Source organism: Asterias amurensis, chromosome 1, assembly GCF_032118995.1.
Source record: "Asterias amurensis chromosome 1, ASM3211899v1".
NCBI classification, from domain to species: domain Eukaryota; kingdom Metazoa; phylum Echinodermata; class Asteroidea; order Forcipulatida; family Asteriidae; genus Asterias; species Asterias amurensis.
Window position 1 is genome coordinate 5,406,702 of NC_092648.1, and position 17,996 is coordinate 5,424,697.

Consider the following 17,996-nt stretch of genomic DNA (forward strand, 5'->3'; position numbering starts at 1 on the left):
AGGACTTTGGGTGATGGTAGGAGAGTGGGATGGACTGTTTGTGATTAAGGCTTGGGTGATGGTAGGAGTGATGATGGGATGAACCGTTTGGGATGAGGACTTGGGGTGATGGTAGGAGAGTGGGATGGGCTGGTTGGGATGAGGGCTTGGGTGATGGTGTAGGAGTAATTGGCTGGACTGTTTGGGATGAGGGCTTAGGGTGATGGTAGGAGTGATGAGATGGACTGTTTGGGATGGGGGCTTGGGTTAAGGATAGGAGTGTTGGGCTGAGATGGGCATGATAAAGTTTGGGAGGACTAGGGGATACATTTGGATGAGATGGTTGGTATTCCCGGGAGGGGGTGGTATCCGTTGAAGGGTAGACTCTAGCTGGGTTCGGTGGGTGAGGTTCAAAGAGATATTTGCTGTATAGAATTGGTTTAAAGTGGCAGTTGAAACTAATCATTTAATATATATTTAATTTTTTAAATTAAAGAGGATATTCTAAGATGTAATTTAACGCTAGGCGTTTTTTCGTATTATTCGATTAAAGGTCTGGTATTGAGACTCTTCAGTTTAAGTATTTAATGGGGGTGGAACTTTTTCTTTTAAAGTGGTTATTCGTAGATGTAATTTGACGGTAGAGGTTTATCGTATTAAAGGTGTGGTATGATACTTTTTAATAAAAGTATTTAATGGGTGGCTTTTTTCCTATTAAAGTGGATATTCTAAGATGTAATTTAATGGTAGGGGCTTTTCGTATTAAAGGTGTGGTATTGTACTTTTTAGTAAAAGTATTAATGGGGTAGAACTTTTGTTATTAAAGTGGTTATTCTTAGGGGTAATTTAATGGTAGGGGTTTTTTATATTAAAGGTGTGGTATGGTATGTTTTAGTTTAAGTATTTAATGGGGTGGAACTTTTCTATTAAAGTGGTTATTCTTTGATTTAATTTGACGGTAGGGGTTTTTCGTATTAAAGGTGTGGTGTAGTACTTTTTATTCATAGTATTTATGGACTAGAGATGGACTAACAGATATTTTGTTTTAAAGTGGTTTTTATGCTAAGATAAAATATGAAGGCAGGGCCCCCTTGTTTGTCTTAAAGGTGTGGGACATTTCACAATGTAAATATACTTTAAAGGTAGAGCCTGGTTGTTCGTTTTAAAGGTGTGGTACGTTTAATAATTTAGGTATAATTTTTAGGGCCCTTTGTTTGTCTTAAAGGTGTGGTGCATTTCACAATATAGATTTAATTGTCATCACTTATTTGTATTGAAGGTATGACTGGTTGGTTAAGGATAGGGACAGGGTTCTATATCTTTCTTTTAATACTTATAATCCACAACACATTATTATAAAAAACAATAGCACATTAAAGTAAGGGAATGAGAGAGATTTCTTGCTTCATTTATAGAATTATTTTATTCGCCAACTCAAACTTCAAATAGTATATTACATTTAACAAAGTAATCTTAACATTATCCCAAAAGACAGTTTAGTTTTTTTCAAAAACTTTGAAGCTTTTGCAGAGTGACGTTTTTTGCACTCTCATTACACTTCTTGTAGCTAAGCACAACAAAGTAATCTTCACATTATCAGCATAAGACAATAGTTTAAATTTTCTTTTGAAAGATTAACTGTAACTATTTTATTTGTCAAAGCATAGTTTAAATTTTTACCCTGGGCCTTATTTCAAAGAGCTGCTTTAGCTGAAAATATTGCTAAGTAGTTTTCTGCTGAGCAGAAATTAGCAGGATACTATACCCACGTAAATGTCAACAATGGACCCCAGAGACTAACAAGTGCACAATACAAGGTGCTGTATTTATAAGATACATTTATTCAACCTGGGCCCAATTTCATAGCGCTGCTTAACAGTAAGCAAATTTGCGTGCTTACTGTAGAAAAATTTGCTTAAGCCTTAACGTATTTCACAGGTTAGCAGAAAAATTGGGCAGCCATAATGCGTGTTTACCGCGGATTTGCATTTATTTTCGTGCGGTAAGCACCAGAAAGTTAGCAAAGTTTGGGCTATGAAATAGAAATCGCACAGTAAGCAAAAAATCGGCGGCTAAGCAGCGCTATGAAATTGGGCCCTGATAAGGATTTTCTAATGCTTGTTGCTTAATGATCTCCAACTTCATGAGTTAAAAATACACACAATGTGTGATTTGCTCTCAAATAGTGAGCCTACTTTATACAGTAACATTTCTAAGATTGAAGAAAATTAATTAAACTGTCTTAAAGGTACTGTACATGTTTGGTAATTGTCAAAGACCAGTATTCTTACTTGGTGTATCCCAACATATGTATAAAGTAACAAACCTATGAAAATTTGGACTCATAACAGTGAAATTGCAAGAAAATGAAGAAAGAAAAAACACTCTTTCGCATGTTCTTTCAGATAGGAATAAAAGGCTTCTGGCCAGAAGTCTTTCATTATATTAGTGAGAAACTACCTCTTTCTTAAAAACTGCGTTACTTCAAGGGGAACCGTTTCTCACAATGTTTTATCAACAACTCTCCTTTGCTTGTTAACAAGTAAGGTTTAATGCTAATATATATTTTGAGCAATTACCAAGCGTGTACAGTGCCTTTAAATCTTACACATAAAATTAACAAATATCCACAACTACTATATTTTTAATGCCTTAACGACATTTTATCCCATTATGGTTTGCTCCCCTCAAAGCCCTGAAGCCTTCAAGATTGTAGTGTTATAAAAAGTTACCCCAAAAAAGTATAGAGGTTACATACAAGGCAAATGGAAAAAGGGAAAGGTCAAAATGACCAGGGGTCGATTTCAGAGAGCAATAAAATTCATCATAAGACAAAATGTCAGTATCACCATAGTGATTTGTATTGTGACATCACACTTTACTCAGCAACTACGATGGACCCTTCCCATGAAATATGCTAATTACATTTATGCATGCGTACAGACCTTATTGGTTGGCAAACGCCATAGACTTGTGCACTAAGCAGACGCCCAATCGCGTCTGCGTCACGCAGCCATTAGCCATGTACAAAACAGCGCGATTTTCCCTCATTTTGCCAACCAAAATGTTAGTGCGCAGCGCTGTGTGCTATTTACATATTTCATGGGAAGGGTCTATTGATTTGCAGTTACGATCAATTTTAGCTCATGTGAAATCGGCCCCTGGCCCTCCTCTGGTGGTATCAATTAACCCATGCAAAGTTAATCTTATGAACCATAAATGTTTACTTAATCACAGTTTTTAATTTAAACTTGGCAAAAATATATAATAGTGGCTTCTTATACAGCCGTCACTCAGACACACTCAATGCGCTTTAACATACAGTATTTCCTGCAAGATATGTGAGACTACGTTTGAATTATGAGATCTACTCCTTTTACTTAGCACCTTGTAATGGTTTACAAGGTATCTTCCAAATATGATGTGCAAGAAAACTGTTGAGGTTTCAGAGAAAGACCTGAAAAGTTCAGCAAACTCTCTGGTTCTCTAACATAACGTCTGACTCAATAATATTCATTGCAAACTATAATTAGTGTTACACAAAACTATGAATGCTTTATTTTTAATTGCCACCTTAAACTGATCTAGAAAACATCCACATCTGTACCATACTCTCTTGATGTAAAAGAGTGAAAAACACCCCTCGTTACATTTTGAGTTGTGCATCATTATTGCTCTTCAAAAAGAGTGGTGGTTACTTCACTCTTTTAGAGGGGTTTCACTCCAGGACAGAGTGAAAAATCACTCAAAAATATGCAAACTTCAATCTAAAAGAGTGGTAGACCACTCGAAAAAGAGTTGTCCGTTATATGGCTCTTCAACGAGTGCCTTTTCACTCCTTTACATTTAGAGAGAACAACCAACCTTTGGTAATTTACAATAGGCGGTATGCTTTAAGGAATAATAATATTAATAATACAAGGAATGTGTTGGAACTAATTATATTAGGGGTGTTAATCAAAAACATGTTTAATATTTTTTTTAATCTGTAGTCAATCTGTAGGGACAAGCCACGCAAAATGGGTTAGACTGGTGTCCGCATAATTTCCCCAGAAATGTTGTGGCATGTGAAGTATTATGTTGTATAAGTGCTGCAAAAACAGACCACTTTTTGATGTTAGTGTAAAACACCCAAAGGGATTTTACATATACCTCTGTTCGGTTAAAAGGCACTTGATGAGCACTTGCACAGGTCTCAAGAATCGACAGGTAGATATCATCTGCAGATGGCACACCTTCAAAATACAATTGAATAACATCAATTACACATTCAGTCATACAAAATCTTACTCCAGAGGACGATCAGAGCATATGGATTGCAACATCTTGTCGATGTTTTAGAAATCAGATAATCAAATGCCCCAAAATCTTTTCTTTGCCTCTCAGTTGCCCTTTCCCAACCCCCAAATATTTGCGGCTGGCACCGAGGCCAGTCAAGGTCTGGAGATTCTTGTTTTCAATGTGTTTAAGGAAATTGCAATTCCCTGAATGCATGGGTGAAAGAGAAATTATCTTTGAATTTCAGCAAATTGACCCCTTGCTTGCACATCACACGCTGCGACTGCGCCAATAGGGGTTACGTGTAAACACTGCGTAGCCTAAAATGCGCACTTCATTCAACAACACACAGTGACACTGACCACCAAAATGGCGCTTTCAAGATTATTTTGATGATGGCGTCAGGTGAATTGGGTCAATACCTACTCTTCATTGCGATTTCATGGTGAATTCACAGCAGCAATTGTTCATCCCGGGATGACATGTAACCATGAAAACCCCGTTATACAAAATGTTCAGGAATGCCTTTGATAGCGTCCAAACATGCACAGACACTCTATTGTGTTGACTGAACAATGCGTGAACTCACCATGCTACACTGTTTCCCCATGACAAAATGCAACAAAATATTTTGATTCATGCTCAAAGCCTATTGTTATTAAACTATCCAAATACTATAGATGCATTATCAAATTGATGCTTCTTCATAAATTTACCTTTTGATGAAGAACACATCAATGAATCTTGGTGTTGGGCTGCATTCCCATCAGGCATCTACTTCTGGAGAGGGAGACTTCATCTGACGATGGGGTGTCTGTATCTAGGCTAAATGCAAAAAAAAAAAATATATATATATATATATATTCCGTGAAAAGAGGCTTATACAGCAACAGTTTAAAAATGTTGATGATTTGAGGCATTGTATGGTGAGGTATCAATATATATTTGGTTTGCGGTAACACCATGTGTGTATCTACTTGCCAGGTATATTTTGTTCTTTAGAGAACCTCTATATTCTACTACCGCGATGTAGATTTATCGGATTGTTCGAGAGATTTCTCAGTTCTGAAAAGAACTGTCCTGCTTTTCAACTACTCCCTGTGAGGTATAGAAAATTGGATGGGACTACTACTTTAGCTTATAATATCAGTAATCAGCACTACCGCAGAGTGAGTTCTTAACTGAACAGTACAACTAGCTTGGTCTAGTCATCATGGGACTACTACTTTAGCTTATAATATCAGTAATCAGCACTACCGCAGAGTGAGTTCTTAACTGAACAGTACAACTAGCTTGGTCTAGTCATCATGGGACTACTACTTTAGCTTATACTATCAGTAATCAGCACTACCGCAGAGTGAGTTCTTAACTGAACAGTACGACTAGCTTGGTCTAGTCATCGTCAGGAGACTGATCGTCAGGAGACTGAAGAGATAAGAGATAAGAGAGAAGTGGGCCTGTTTATAGGAGTTCAGAGGCTTCAGTGTAAAGTCAATCACCCCATTTAAAAATGCTTTGACTAAAAGATACCTGGTTTACAGCTTGTGGTATTAAACGCTATCAAAATTGGTGCCTCTCCCCCTGGCCTGTCCACCGAGGGTGCAGTGCATACGTAACAATAACAATTTGGTGTTAAGTTTTTGATATAAAATGTAATGTACCAATTTCTAGAGAATATAGTGTAATCCAGTAATCTAGGCCTTTGTGCCACATATAATGCTTATGAGGGTGGGTCGTTCAAAAATTGTCACAGCCCATGGCACGATGGTTTAAGGGCTTCAGTGACACTGGGTAGGTATTCTTTTGTTTAAGTTGTCACACGAAGGAACGCATCGGATCACGGGCGTGCCCATGACATCATTTATCCATGCTCCTTTAATAAATTTACCTGCTATTGGAGCAGACATCATTGAATCTTGAGGCTTGGCTGCATTCCAATCATGCATCTACTTCTGGAGAAGGAGACTTCATCTGACGATGATGTGTTTGTATCTAGGCTAAATGCAAACAAAATAAAAACAATATTTTGTGAAAGAGGTTTGCAGCAACAGTTTAAAAATGTATATGATTTGAGGCATTGCATGGTGAGGTATCAATACATATTTGGTTTGCGGTAACACCATGTGTGTACCTACTTGCCAGGTAGAGTTTTTTCTTTAGAGAACTATTTCTATATTCTACTACCGCAATGTAGATTTATTGGATTGTTCAAGAGATTTCTCAGTTCTGAAAGAACTGCCCTGCTTTGTAACTACTACCTGGGAGGTACAGTAAATTATATGGGACTACTACTTTAGCTTATAGGATCGTTGTTAACTGCACTACCGCAGAGTGAGTTCTTAAAATGGTGCCAACATTAGGACTAGCTTGCTCTAGTCATCGTCAGGAAACTGAAGAGATAAGAGAGAAGTGGGCCTATTTATAGGGGTTCAGAGGCTTCAGTGTAAAGTTAATCACCGCATTTAAAAATGCTTTGACCGAAAAGAGGACACCATACGGGTTATCTCAAAATACCTGGTTTACAGCTTGGGGTATCAAACACTACCAAAAGGGTCCCTCTCCCCTTTGCTTGTCCACCGAGGGTGCACATAGGTAAACAATTAACATTTTGATGTTAAGTTTTTGATTTAAAATGTTATGTATCAATTTCTAGAGAAAATAGTGTAATCCAATATTCTAGGCCTTTGTGCCACATATAATGCTTTGAGGGTGGGTCATTCAAAAATTGTCACAGCCCGTGCCACGATGGTTAAAGGGCTTCAGTGACACTGGGTAGGTTTTCTTTTGTTTAAGTTGTCGCGCGAAGGAATGATCGGATTGCGGGCTTGCCCATGAAATCATTTTTCCATGCTCCTTTAATAAATTTACCTGCTATTGGAGCAGACATCATTGAATTTTGAGGCTTGGCTGCATTCCCATCATGCATCTTCTTCTGGAGAGGGAGACTTCATCTGATGATGATGTGTCTGTATCTAGGCTAAATGCAAACAAAATAAAAACAATATTTTGTGAAAGACGTTTGTAGCAACAGTTTAAAAATGTATATGATTTGAGGCATTGCATGGTGAGGTATCAATACATATTTGGTTTGCGGTAACACCATGTGTGTATCTACTTGCCAGGTAAAGTTTTTTCTTTTGAGAACTTTTTCTATATTCTACTACCGCAATGTAGATTTATTGGATTGTTCAAGAGATTTCTCAGTTCTGAAAAGAACTGTCCTGCTTTTCAACTACTCCCTGTGAGGTATAAAAAATTGGATGGGACTACTACTTTAGCTTATAGGATCCTTATTAACTGCGCTACCGCAGAGTGTGTTCTTAAAATGGTCTCAATATTACAACTAGCTTGCTCTAGTCATCGTCAGGAAACTGAAGAGATAAGAGAGAAGTGGGTCTATTTATAGGGGCTCAGAGGCTTCAGTATAAAGTCAATCACCGCATTTAAAAATGCTTTGACCGAAAAGAGGACACCATACAGGTTATCTCAAAATACCTGGTTTCCAGCTTGTGGTATCAAACACTATCAAAATTAGTCCCTCTCCCCCAGGCGTGTCTACCATGGGTGCAGTGCATACGTAAACAATTAACATTTTGATGTTAAGTTTTTGATTTAAAATGTTATGTATCAATTTCTAGAGAAAATAGTGTAATCCAATATTCTAGGCCTTGGTGCCACATATAATGCTTATGAGGGTGGGTCGTTCAAAAATTGTCACAGCCCGTGCCACGATGGTTAAAGGGCTTCAGTGACACTGGGTAGGTTTTCTTTTGTTTAAGTTGTCGCGCGAAGGAATGATCGGATCGCGGGCGTGCCCATGAAATCATTTATCCATGCTCCTTTAATAAATTTACCTGCTATTGGAATCAGACATCATTGAAGCTTGAGGCTGGGCTTCATTCCAATCATGCATCTACTTTTGGAGAGGTAGACTTCATCAATGGCGTGTCTGCAGTTAGCCTATAATGTAAACAAAACAAAAACAATATTTTGTAATAGGGATTAATATGTTCGGGAACAAAGAGAAACAAGCAGGTGAGGAATTAGCTAAGCAGTTAAGGGATTTGCTAAAAAGGAACTGTTTATAAATTATGTGAACCTTCAAAGCACCCACTAAAGAAACACGGCGTGCTGGCACAACTGGCTAAAAACCATACCAGTTACATGGGGCAAGCGCCTTGTTTATCACAATAAGTGTTCTGGGTTCTTTTACATGCATAACAAAAGAATATGCGGTATGCCATTTGCGTGTTAGATTCAAGTTGCCACTTAAATTTGAATTCATCAGACTATCGAGAAAGTTGCTATGTCACAAGATTAGGGGCAAGCTTTTGTAAAGTTACACCCGTACACAAGCCTGAATGGACGCACAATGGTCACAGGGTTTGCTCATCTTGAGGCTGCTATGCAAAGGCTTGTCCCGAACCATTTGACAAAGCAACTGTCTCTAAAAGCTGAGAAACTAAAATGTAAGCGATACATTGTGACTAAGCAAGTCATTGTACCATCACTGCAATAATCTATCTTTCTGAAAGTTTGTATATATACTCAGCGCCTTGAGTACCTTGTTTGGTAGATACGTGCGCTATATAAGACTTTGATATTATTTTCTTATTAAATGAATTTCACTACAGAACGCAGCCATTATTATTATTACCAGACATTATTCAAGTCCTTTACACCCCTCCCCAGTGGGGTAACTGTAAGGGGGCTCAGGTCGGGGGGGGGGGGGGGGTGGGGGATTGATGTCAATGCCCCCAAGGTGCCCTCCCCAATTTGAAATTTGATACTACAATAATTACCAGAAAATAATGTTAAGTATTATAAACTTTTATGGAGCACTGGTGGCGTATAACTTCAAAATTCAAACCACAAATATTTGATGTACCAAATATTTGATGAACATGTACCTTTGCAATGGACAGTTATTATATTTCACTTAAAGGGAAGGTACACTGTTGATTCTTGCAGTTCATAATCATAGGTTAAAGACAGTGGACAGTACACTATTGGTTATTGTCAAAGACCAGTGTTCTCACTTGGTGTATCTATGCATAAAATAACAAACCTGTGAAAATTTGATGTCAGTTGGTCAATGGAGTTGGGAGAAAATGATGTAAGAAAAAACACCCTTGTTGGACGAATTTGTGTGCTTTCAGATAGGAATAAAAGACTTCTAGCTAGAAGTCTTTTATTTATCTGTACCATCATTTCAAACCAGTACAAATTTTAACCAAGTGATTAAACTTAAATCATGTAACCTTTTGAAATGTGCAATTTCTATTACTTACAGATCACAACTTAATTCCATGACAGTGTAAATTTCTGTCAATTATAATGTAAAGCCACAGGGAGAACACACCCTTTTTTTATATTATTTTCCGACCATTGACGGGTCTCCAGAACAGGCTCTCACAAACTGATGTGACCTGATAAAACATGTAAAACCGGTACAAAGTGTTTGGTATCTCATGCAGTTTCTTGCAAGGGCCAAGCAGTTTCAGGCAGTAGGCCCTACAGTGAATAATGGGTCAATGCAGGAACCTAAGATAAATTGATGAACTCACAAATGTTTTAATACTCGGGAGTTTCCCTTACCTTTTATTAAGGAGAGAGCAGTTCATGACCATTGTACATTGTTAGGAAGTTTTTCAACTGCAGGTCTCAGACATGCTTCTTAGGTGACAAGTACAGATCTATGTGGAGCTGATGGTATCCCTCACTGCATGAAAACAAAGAACAAAAATATGCGTAAAATAGCTTTTCAATACAGGTAATTAATAAGTAATGGAACTCTTTAAGTATAGTAGTTTATCATTACTATTTTCTCGTTCAATTAAAGGGACGTACACGTTGCCTTTGATTGGTCGAGTTCGTCCATGTAAAGCCTACGAAACCATTTGTTATAAAATGCATATATGGTTAACTTAAAAGATGTTTTAAATACAGAATTTAATGATTCACACAAATAATGCCTCGAAATTGGATGGTTTTCCTTTTACTTTGCGAACTATTCAGTCAGTCGGTCATTTTATGGAGTCAAAATGGCGTGCCGTGCCAGTATTTTCCTTATTTCCCTTTATCATTAGCGTACAGGCAAAATGTTTCCAGACACGAAAACAGATATCTGAGCAAGCCATTTTAAAAACTATATTCAGCATTTCTTTCAGTCCACACGTTTAGCATTTCCGTACAGCCTATATCCACAAACTTCTGAGCGTTTTCTGTGTGTGTGTCAAGCTTGCTGGGAAACCCATAATTACAAACCTCTAAATAAGCAAAAATTGGTAAATGTCAAAGACCAGTTTCTCACTTGTTGTATCTCAACATATGCATAAAATAACAAACCTGTGAAAATATTTCAGATGCTTGATTTCGAGACCTCAAATTCTAAATCTGAGGTCTCGAAATCACATTTGTGGAAAATTACTTCTTTCTAAAAAAATATGTCACTTTAGAGGGAGCCGTTTCTCACAATGTTTCATACTATCAACCTCTCCCCATTACTCGTTACCAAGAAAGGTTTTACGATAATCATTATTTTGAGTTATTACCCAGTGTCCACTGCCTTTAAATGCTGATAAAAACCTGAAAAAATATTGGATAACTTTCCGTATGGCGCCACCACTTTTTCACTAATTTTTACAAAAAGGGATATCTCATTGAGGTAAATTAGATACTATATTATTTCATACCGAGTGAAAATGTGGTGGCGCCATACGGAAACTTTTCCGCGGAAAATTCGGCAATGAATAACTCTCATTCATTAAAACGATTTCTTACTTACGAAATTGTAGATTTTTTTCCCTAAAAATTAGTTCCAGCAGAGCGTCATTTGCGAGGACAGTAGCAATCCATCATGCAGTAAAATTTTCTAAAATTATTGACCAGGAATTGAGCAGGTTGATAACCGCCGCGGGAACAAAGATTGTGCAAGTACGTCGATACGAAACAGTCCAAAAACCATGTGTGAAGCTTGTGCCGAAAAACCCCCAAAGTTTATTAAAATTCCTGGAGTGAAAGTCCATATATAACAAGATCAAAATAATTACAACCAAATTTGTAACTCACCATCACGATTTTGTGGAAGCTGTCCTTTGAACTCGGTGTAATCCTGTTGGAGAATAAAATATGGAGACATTTTGACATCGGCCATCTTGTCTTCAAAAACGGGCGGCGAAACAAGCTGCCTGTATCACGTGACGTTACAACGGCTTTCAGAAACTAATTTGCATAAGGGGCGATTTCGCATTGGGCATCATTGTCTGGTCGTAGATAGTTTTGTTCTTTACCTGGAGTTGTAATCTCTCCACACAAAAAAATAATTAGAAGCACATTACAAATGTTAAAATTAAAAAATAAAGACATGATTATGATTATAGCTTAGTTAGAAAATTCCTCAAGGTTGTAATACATATATGCCCATGCGCAGTAAAGCATCACGTGACCATGCAACTCCCGGTCTTGCGATTTGCAAAAAACAAAGTCCTCATCAATGAAAAAATGATCATTATTTGATATTTTCTGGAGTTTAAGTCCAATATAACCGAAGAAATGATTTTGTAAAACTATGCGAGTATTTTTGTTATGTTTACAGTTGAGTGGACCAGAAAAGTGTCGCTTAACGGAAACAGGTTACCAGACAAGTACACTAATTCACATTGCAACAGGTGCCTCGATCTTTAGAAATTTACTAAACAGTATTTTCTGCTTAACATCTATATGAAACTGTGCCCTGAAAAAAAATGACGACTCCAAATATTTATCACTACCACAAAGTATGCTATTTATGTAAAATTTTATATTTTAATAATAACCTGATTCAACTATTATACAAATAATGAATGTTTATGAGTGCAATGTTGCAAATAATGTTCATGAGTTGAAAGATGGAATGTTCTATTCAACGAGGCGGAGCCGAGTTGAATGAAACATTTCATCTTTCAACTCATGAACATTATTTGCAACATTGCACTCATAAACATTCATTATTTGTTTTATATAACATAAAATGTTTATATAACATAAATGTTTTATATAACATAAAATGACCGTTCGATTTTCCCTCTACGGTCCGGGGATCACCTCGGGAGTCGTAGTTTTAACCATAGCACGAGTTAAAGCAGTCAATATTTGTATAATATAAACAGAAGGTGCATTCAACATGCCCATTATTGCTTCTTTGTCTATATTTGATATTATGTACATCAGCTCAGTTGGCAGGTATTTGACAATTCACAATTCCTTGTGCCCACTACTCTCAATATTTTAAAACAATATCCATATGTAATTTTAAATGCTCCTTTGCTTCGCTCATACGCATGACAAACAGTTTAATTCTATTGGAATACCAATAATCACAATTAAGACACAGGTTTATGATTCTGATCAATTTATTGTTAATGGTATAGCATGGGAGAGGGCCGGCTGCTCAATATTAAAAAAAAAAAAAAAACAGCCGAATATTATAATTATGACGCACGATATTCCGCGTCTTTGTACATTATCTCAAATTGTTTAAAGACAGTGTACACTATTGGTATTTTGTCCAAAAAACAGTCTTCTCTCGTGGTGTATCTCAACATATGCATAAAATATTAAACCTGTGAAAATTTGAGCTCGATTGGTCGTCGGAGTTGCAAGATAACTATGAAAGAAAAAACACCCTTGTCACACGAAGTTGTATGCGTTAAGATGGTTGATTTCGAGACCTCAAGTTCTAAACTTGAGGTCTCGAAATCAAATTCGTGGAAAATTGCTCCTTCCTCCAAAACTAGGTCACTTCAGAGGGAGCCGTTTCTCACAATGTTTTGTACCATCAACCTCTCCCCATTACTCGTTACAAAGTAGGGTTTTATGTCAATAATTATTTTGAGTAATTACCAATAGTGTCCACTGCCTTTAAACATTTTCCATTATACTTTTTATATACAATTCTATAAGTTTTTACCCAGAAAAGTAAGACGTCGAATTTTAATTTTGTCAGAAAATTAAACCACCGTTTTAATGGCCCCTACCAGTGCCTTAAACAGCTTTATACAATGTGGCCCAGTCATTTAGACACCATGGATCACATTACGGCATACACTATGTCACCAACTCTCACTTGACCAGTCACCTCGCATTGGAGGTTGGAACCAAATACTGGATAGGTCTTTCCCCAAACTTTACTGTCCGGAAGCGATTTGTCCAGTAACCTATATCTGAGAGAGGAAACAACAACACCCGGTTATTTAATTTTATCGCCACGGCAAAACAAAAAGTTGCCTGTCTGTACTTTCTTAATTTAAAAGAGTGAAAAACACCACTATTTACATTTCGAGTTGTCCCTCATAAGACTCTTTAACAAAGAGGGGGGGGGGGGGGGGGCAATACATCTTACACTGGATGAATTCAGCCTAAATGAAGATGGGGGAGAGGGATAATGATGATGATTATGATGACAAAGGTAACATCCTACTTACTCTTTGAGGGTTTTTAGTGGTTCATTATCACTATTCTTCACACCAGTCTCTGGGTCCACGGTGACCAATATACACCTACAAAATAGGACACGATCATTTTAACAATTTGTTCAAGTTATAATGTGAGAAAATGCTTGTATCTGGAATAATAATTGAACAAATCTAGCATCCACAGAGACGAATTTCCGAGACCCGTACGGCAAGATGAAGAGGTAATTTCTCTATATGGAAAGGTTTGCGGTAACACCATGTAATGACTATCTCATAATGAGTTGGGGTGGTTCTGAAAAGAAAGGTAATTTCTCACTAAAATATTAAAAGACTTCAGGTATGAAGCCTTTTTTTAGGCATCTGAAATAACACAATTGGGCAATAAGGGTGTTTTCTTTCATTATTCTCATGCAACTTTGATGACTAACTGAGTTCAAATGTTCACAGAATTTAGATTGTATGCATTGACACTTACAAAAGGTGTCTAGTGCCTAAATTTAACCATTTCCTTCTCCATGATTTAACTGAGCACCATATGTTAGCGTTTGAAAGTGGCTAACTTACCTTCCACACGTATGAGACCTACGCAATACCACGGTATCACCTATCTTCAAATATTTCCAGTTGTCCTGAATACAAAATATATGCCAAGGAAAAGAAAGGTATTCTCATTCGCTTTCAATGTTCCGTTTTTATAATAAACACCTTGCATTGGCCGCCATCTTAGATGAAACGTGCACGTCTGAAAGCTACCCTTGGGGAGAGTCGTGCGCACCGCGTACTTGCGTGCACTTTTCCTACAAAGATTGTGGTCAATGACGTCATGTGATATCCATCTATATTAAGGTTTGCACCTCAAGGTGATTGACAGGGAGCAGCTACATCAAACATCACTTTAACTCAAGGGTTTACCAGTTTTTCACCGGGCACCACACAAAACAACGGACCTTTCCATAGAATATGCAAATTGCAAAGCAAAATTAGTGAAGCCTTTTTGTAAAGGGCTGCTGGTTGCGTGACGCATACGCGTTATGTACGTTTGCCTATCGGTGCAAAACGCTCTAGAGTGTCATTTGGGATTGCATTGGTTTTCAGAATCCATGATTTGGAGCCTATGAACTCAGATTCCTCGACTCCTAGTCAACACAAATTTCACTGAATTATCTTGCCGATTATGATGTGTGTATGTAAGTGACTTTGGCTACGGGTACGCCTTTACGGCTGCTGACAGAAAATAATTCTGGCCGTAGCCAGCAAGCACTTTCGAATTCATTCAAATGAAATAGGCTTAGATAGTACATTCGCTCGTCGTTTCATATCTCTATGGACTTGGACTGTCGGTTTGTATTTATATTATCAACTATTTGTCACTGCTGATATTTTTGTGTTAAAAGGATTTACCTCATCAAATGCTCCAGTTCCAGAAACCACAAGATTGGGTCTGAAGCTTCGCATGGATGCAGGCTTCTCCAACCGGGTGTTTAAGTCTTCTAAGCTCGCCTCGGTTGCCACATTGTATTGACTCAATTCTGTGTAGCCGCCCTGTAAAATATACATAGAGATTGACTTAACAATCTAAGAACAAACATAAAAAACCGACCTTTATCCGACCTTGAACAGTTAACACGATTGTTTAGCATCATCATACTGAAGAGTTTTTGAAAGCTGATATTGTTTCGTCACTTATTGAAGTACTTTATTTCAAAACCTATTATAAAAACCCGTACAACTCACCAGTTTCTCGTCGGTAAATCTGTGTCCCCATCTCGTATCCTGTTGCAAAATTCTGTCCGCGATGACGCCCTGTTTAAAATAAGCAAGTCTGCTACCTTGCTTGCCGAGGTAGGTACTTATCCAGGCTTCGCACCTTTGGCCACAATACAACCCAGATGAATCCAATCTCCACATTCTGTAGATATGGAACAAGAAAATAGAAAAAAACTGAACTTTCACTTTGCAGAAACTCTCGTTTCGTCACAATGCGTCGTGCGTCTGAATTAGTGTTTTCTAGTGTTTTCTGATATAATAACAGTTGGTAACAAAAACAAAAAATTCTTCTTCGGAACCTCTTTCGGCCTGTTTGTTTTACAGTCGCGGTAAGTTGACAAGGGGGGCAGTTTACCAGGCGTCCACATTGGATTGGATTTTGTTATTCCACAGAAAAGTCAAGTACTTTAACCCCCCCCCCCCAAAAAAAAAAAAAAAAAAAAGAAAAAAGAAAAAAAGAAGGCTCGCTCTCCTCCAACGACTTTGGGACGGATTAGCAAAATATCACATTTATGTAACTGCATCGTAGTGTGAGATAGAGGATGGGTGAGACTTCGTGACACTTACCTAAATTTCAGGATTGGATTCGTTGAGCTTGTTATTTCTGCAAAACTGACGTCCAACGTGTCCATTCCAGGTGCTTCAAGAATGAACCGTTTGCCATCCTCTGACAGACTGGGTAAAACCAGCGCCAGGGTCGGTTCCATTCTTAAAGTAACCTTGTTGTCATTTTCATCCAGAATAATGAAATTCCTGAAAAATAACAAAAAAATCAAAACAAATTTCACCGGTCCATATTATTTCAAATGATATTAGAGTAGCTTTTAAAACTGAGCCAGTCGGAAACTTTAAAAAAATCTTTGACTGGTTCTCGGGTGTCATTTTGGCCAGGTGAATATTACACAACATCCCACAAAAAGGAACGGAAAGCAATTAGCATAAGCCTAAAAATATTATACTTTTAGAATGTGATATACATAAGCCTAAAAATATTATACTTTTAGAATGTGAAATCCCCTACACCCTAAAGGCAAATAACCCAGTGGATCTTTAAAGGGACTCATTTGACACTGTGGGTAGCTCCAATTATCTCAAAATAATTGTTTAAAAAAAAACTAGGCCTGAAGTTTTTTTTATATAGATATTATCTGCAAGCACACACTTTGTGCTACACCACAGGTGTGTTTCATTCTGTCATTATTCACTTGCAACTTCGATGACCAATGTCCAAGTTTTCACAGGTTTGTTATTTTATGCAGGTTGGGATACTCTAATGAGAAGACTGGTCTTTGACCATTTATACCAAAGGTGATCCGTTAAAGACCGCACCTACCTATCAAACAGTCCATTGTCACCCCGCAGACCTGTAGGGGTGCACTCTGCCATGGTCACTTCCTGACCCCTGCATGATTTGATAGGATGAATGAAGATAGTGCTCAGTTTCCCAACAGGTTTAAAAACGAGCTCAGACGGTGTTTTCTTTCTGTACCACCACCAGGCAGCACCACAGGCCACACCGGCCGTAGCAAGCACAGAAGCACCCGCTACAAAAACCTGCTGCTGCTTGCTCAGGCCTTCGTATGTCTCGCGGAGTATTTTAGCCATGTTGCGAAAGTTTGTTCATACAAGCCTGGTTGGTTGAAGCATGGCTGAATACTAGTATCGCTGTATCAGGGTATATATATAGTACAGTGGTTAAAGTTGTTTGTCATTGCCCAGTGAACATACAATTGATTATAGCCATAATATAATAAATTATAGCCAGTGATGGGATAACGCTGGTCAAAGTGCAAATACAGTGATGGGACGGCAGAAAACGTCACTTCAAGTGCACTGAAGATAATGGTTAACACATGTGGTTAACACATGTTGAGGTTAACGCATGGTTAGGAATCCTAATATTTTGAGCACCATGTGGGCCTATGTCACACAAAATCGTGATTGTGCCCCCGATCGCACGCCACAAAGGCCCATTGACGTAACACATTTCAAAACTGCGTCAAGCTAAAGCACTTTTTGCGCATGGATGCACACGGAAAAAGTGCTCCTTTTCAAACTGAAATACAAGGCGAACTTGCCCTGTAGTTTATAAGCAAATCGCATTCTTTCTAATAAGCATATTGTGTTTACAGGGCGATTTATTTATAGCGCTTCGTTCTAGTCACGTTAAGGATGCTACATCAGATTTGTTGCCAATTTGACCATTTGACCCAACAATTTTGATTTAAAATTCAATAGGTATTTTGATGGGGGTCGAGAAAGTTACAAGCTTTCATTTGAGCCATTGCTCGAAAAAGTCCGCCAATTATTAGTAGCAGTGAAATAAAGTGCTCAAAATTAAAACGTTTTAAATTTTTGTCATGGTTCCTGACCATTAAAAGTCAAAGTTACACCTTTTTTCGTTAGAGCGGGTAATACTCTTTGCAAATACCATTCACTCAAAAAATATATCTAATGTTTGAGGCAAAAAGGCCTGATAAGTGGCATAGAGTTCCAGATACGTGGCACAGCTATGCC

General features: G+C 37.8%; 1 protein-coding gene and 1 long non-coding RNA gene across 2 annotated transcripts; both read right to left on the bottom strand.

Moving 5' to 3' along the window:
• Window positions 1–1,507: 1,507 nt before the first annotated feature.
• On the bottom strand, window positions 1,508–12,173 carry LOC139943718 (uncharacterized). The gene is made up of 7 exons (XR_011786883.1): window positions 11,329–12,173; window positions 9,856–9,979; window positions 8,112–8,217; window positions 7,126–7,234; window positions 6,146–6,254; window positions 4,974–5,082; window positions 1,508–4,214 (listed from the first exon to the last, which is right to left on the bottom strand). It is a non-coding gene; the product is annotated as an uncharacterized lncRNA (long non-coding RNA).
• Window positions 12,174–12,213: 40 nt separating this feature from the next.
• Window positions 12,214–17,173, bottom strand: LOC139943710 (mitochondrial amidoxime-reducing component 1-like). The gene is made up of 7 exons (XM_071940458.1): window positions 16,813–17,173; window positions 16,047–16,232; window positions 15,447–15,621; window positions 15,114–15,254; window positions 14,277–14,341; window positions 13,722–13,796; window positions 12,214–13,460 (listed from the first exon to the last, which is right to left on the bottom strand). The coding sequence occupies exons 1-7, from the start codon at window positions 17,082–17,084 to the stop codon at window positions 13,328–13,330; spliced, it is 1,047 nt and encodes a 348-aa protein (XP_071796559.1). The 5' UTR covers window positions 17,085–17,173; the 3' UTR covers window positions 12,214–13,327.
• Between the last annotated feature and the right edge of the window lie 823 nt (window positions 17,174–17,996).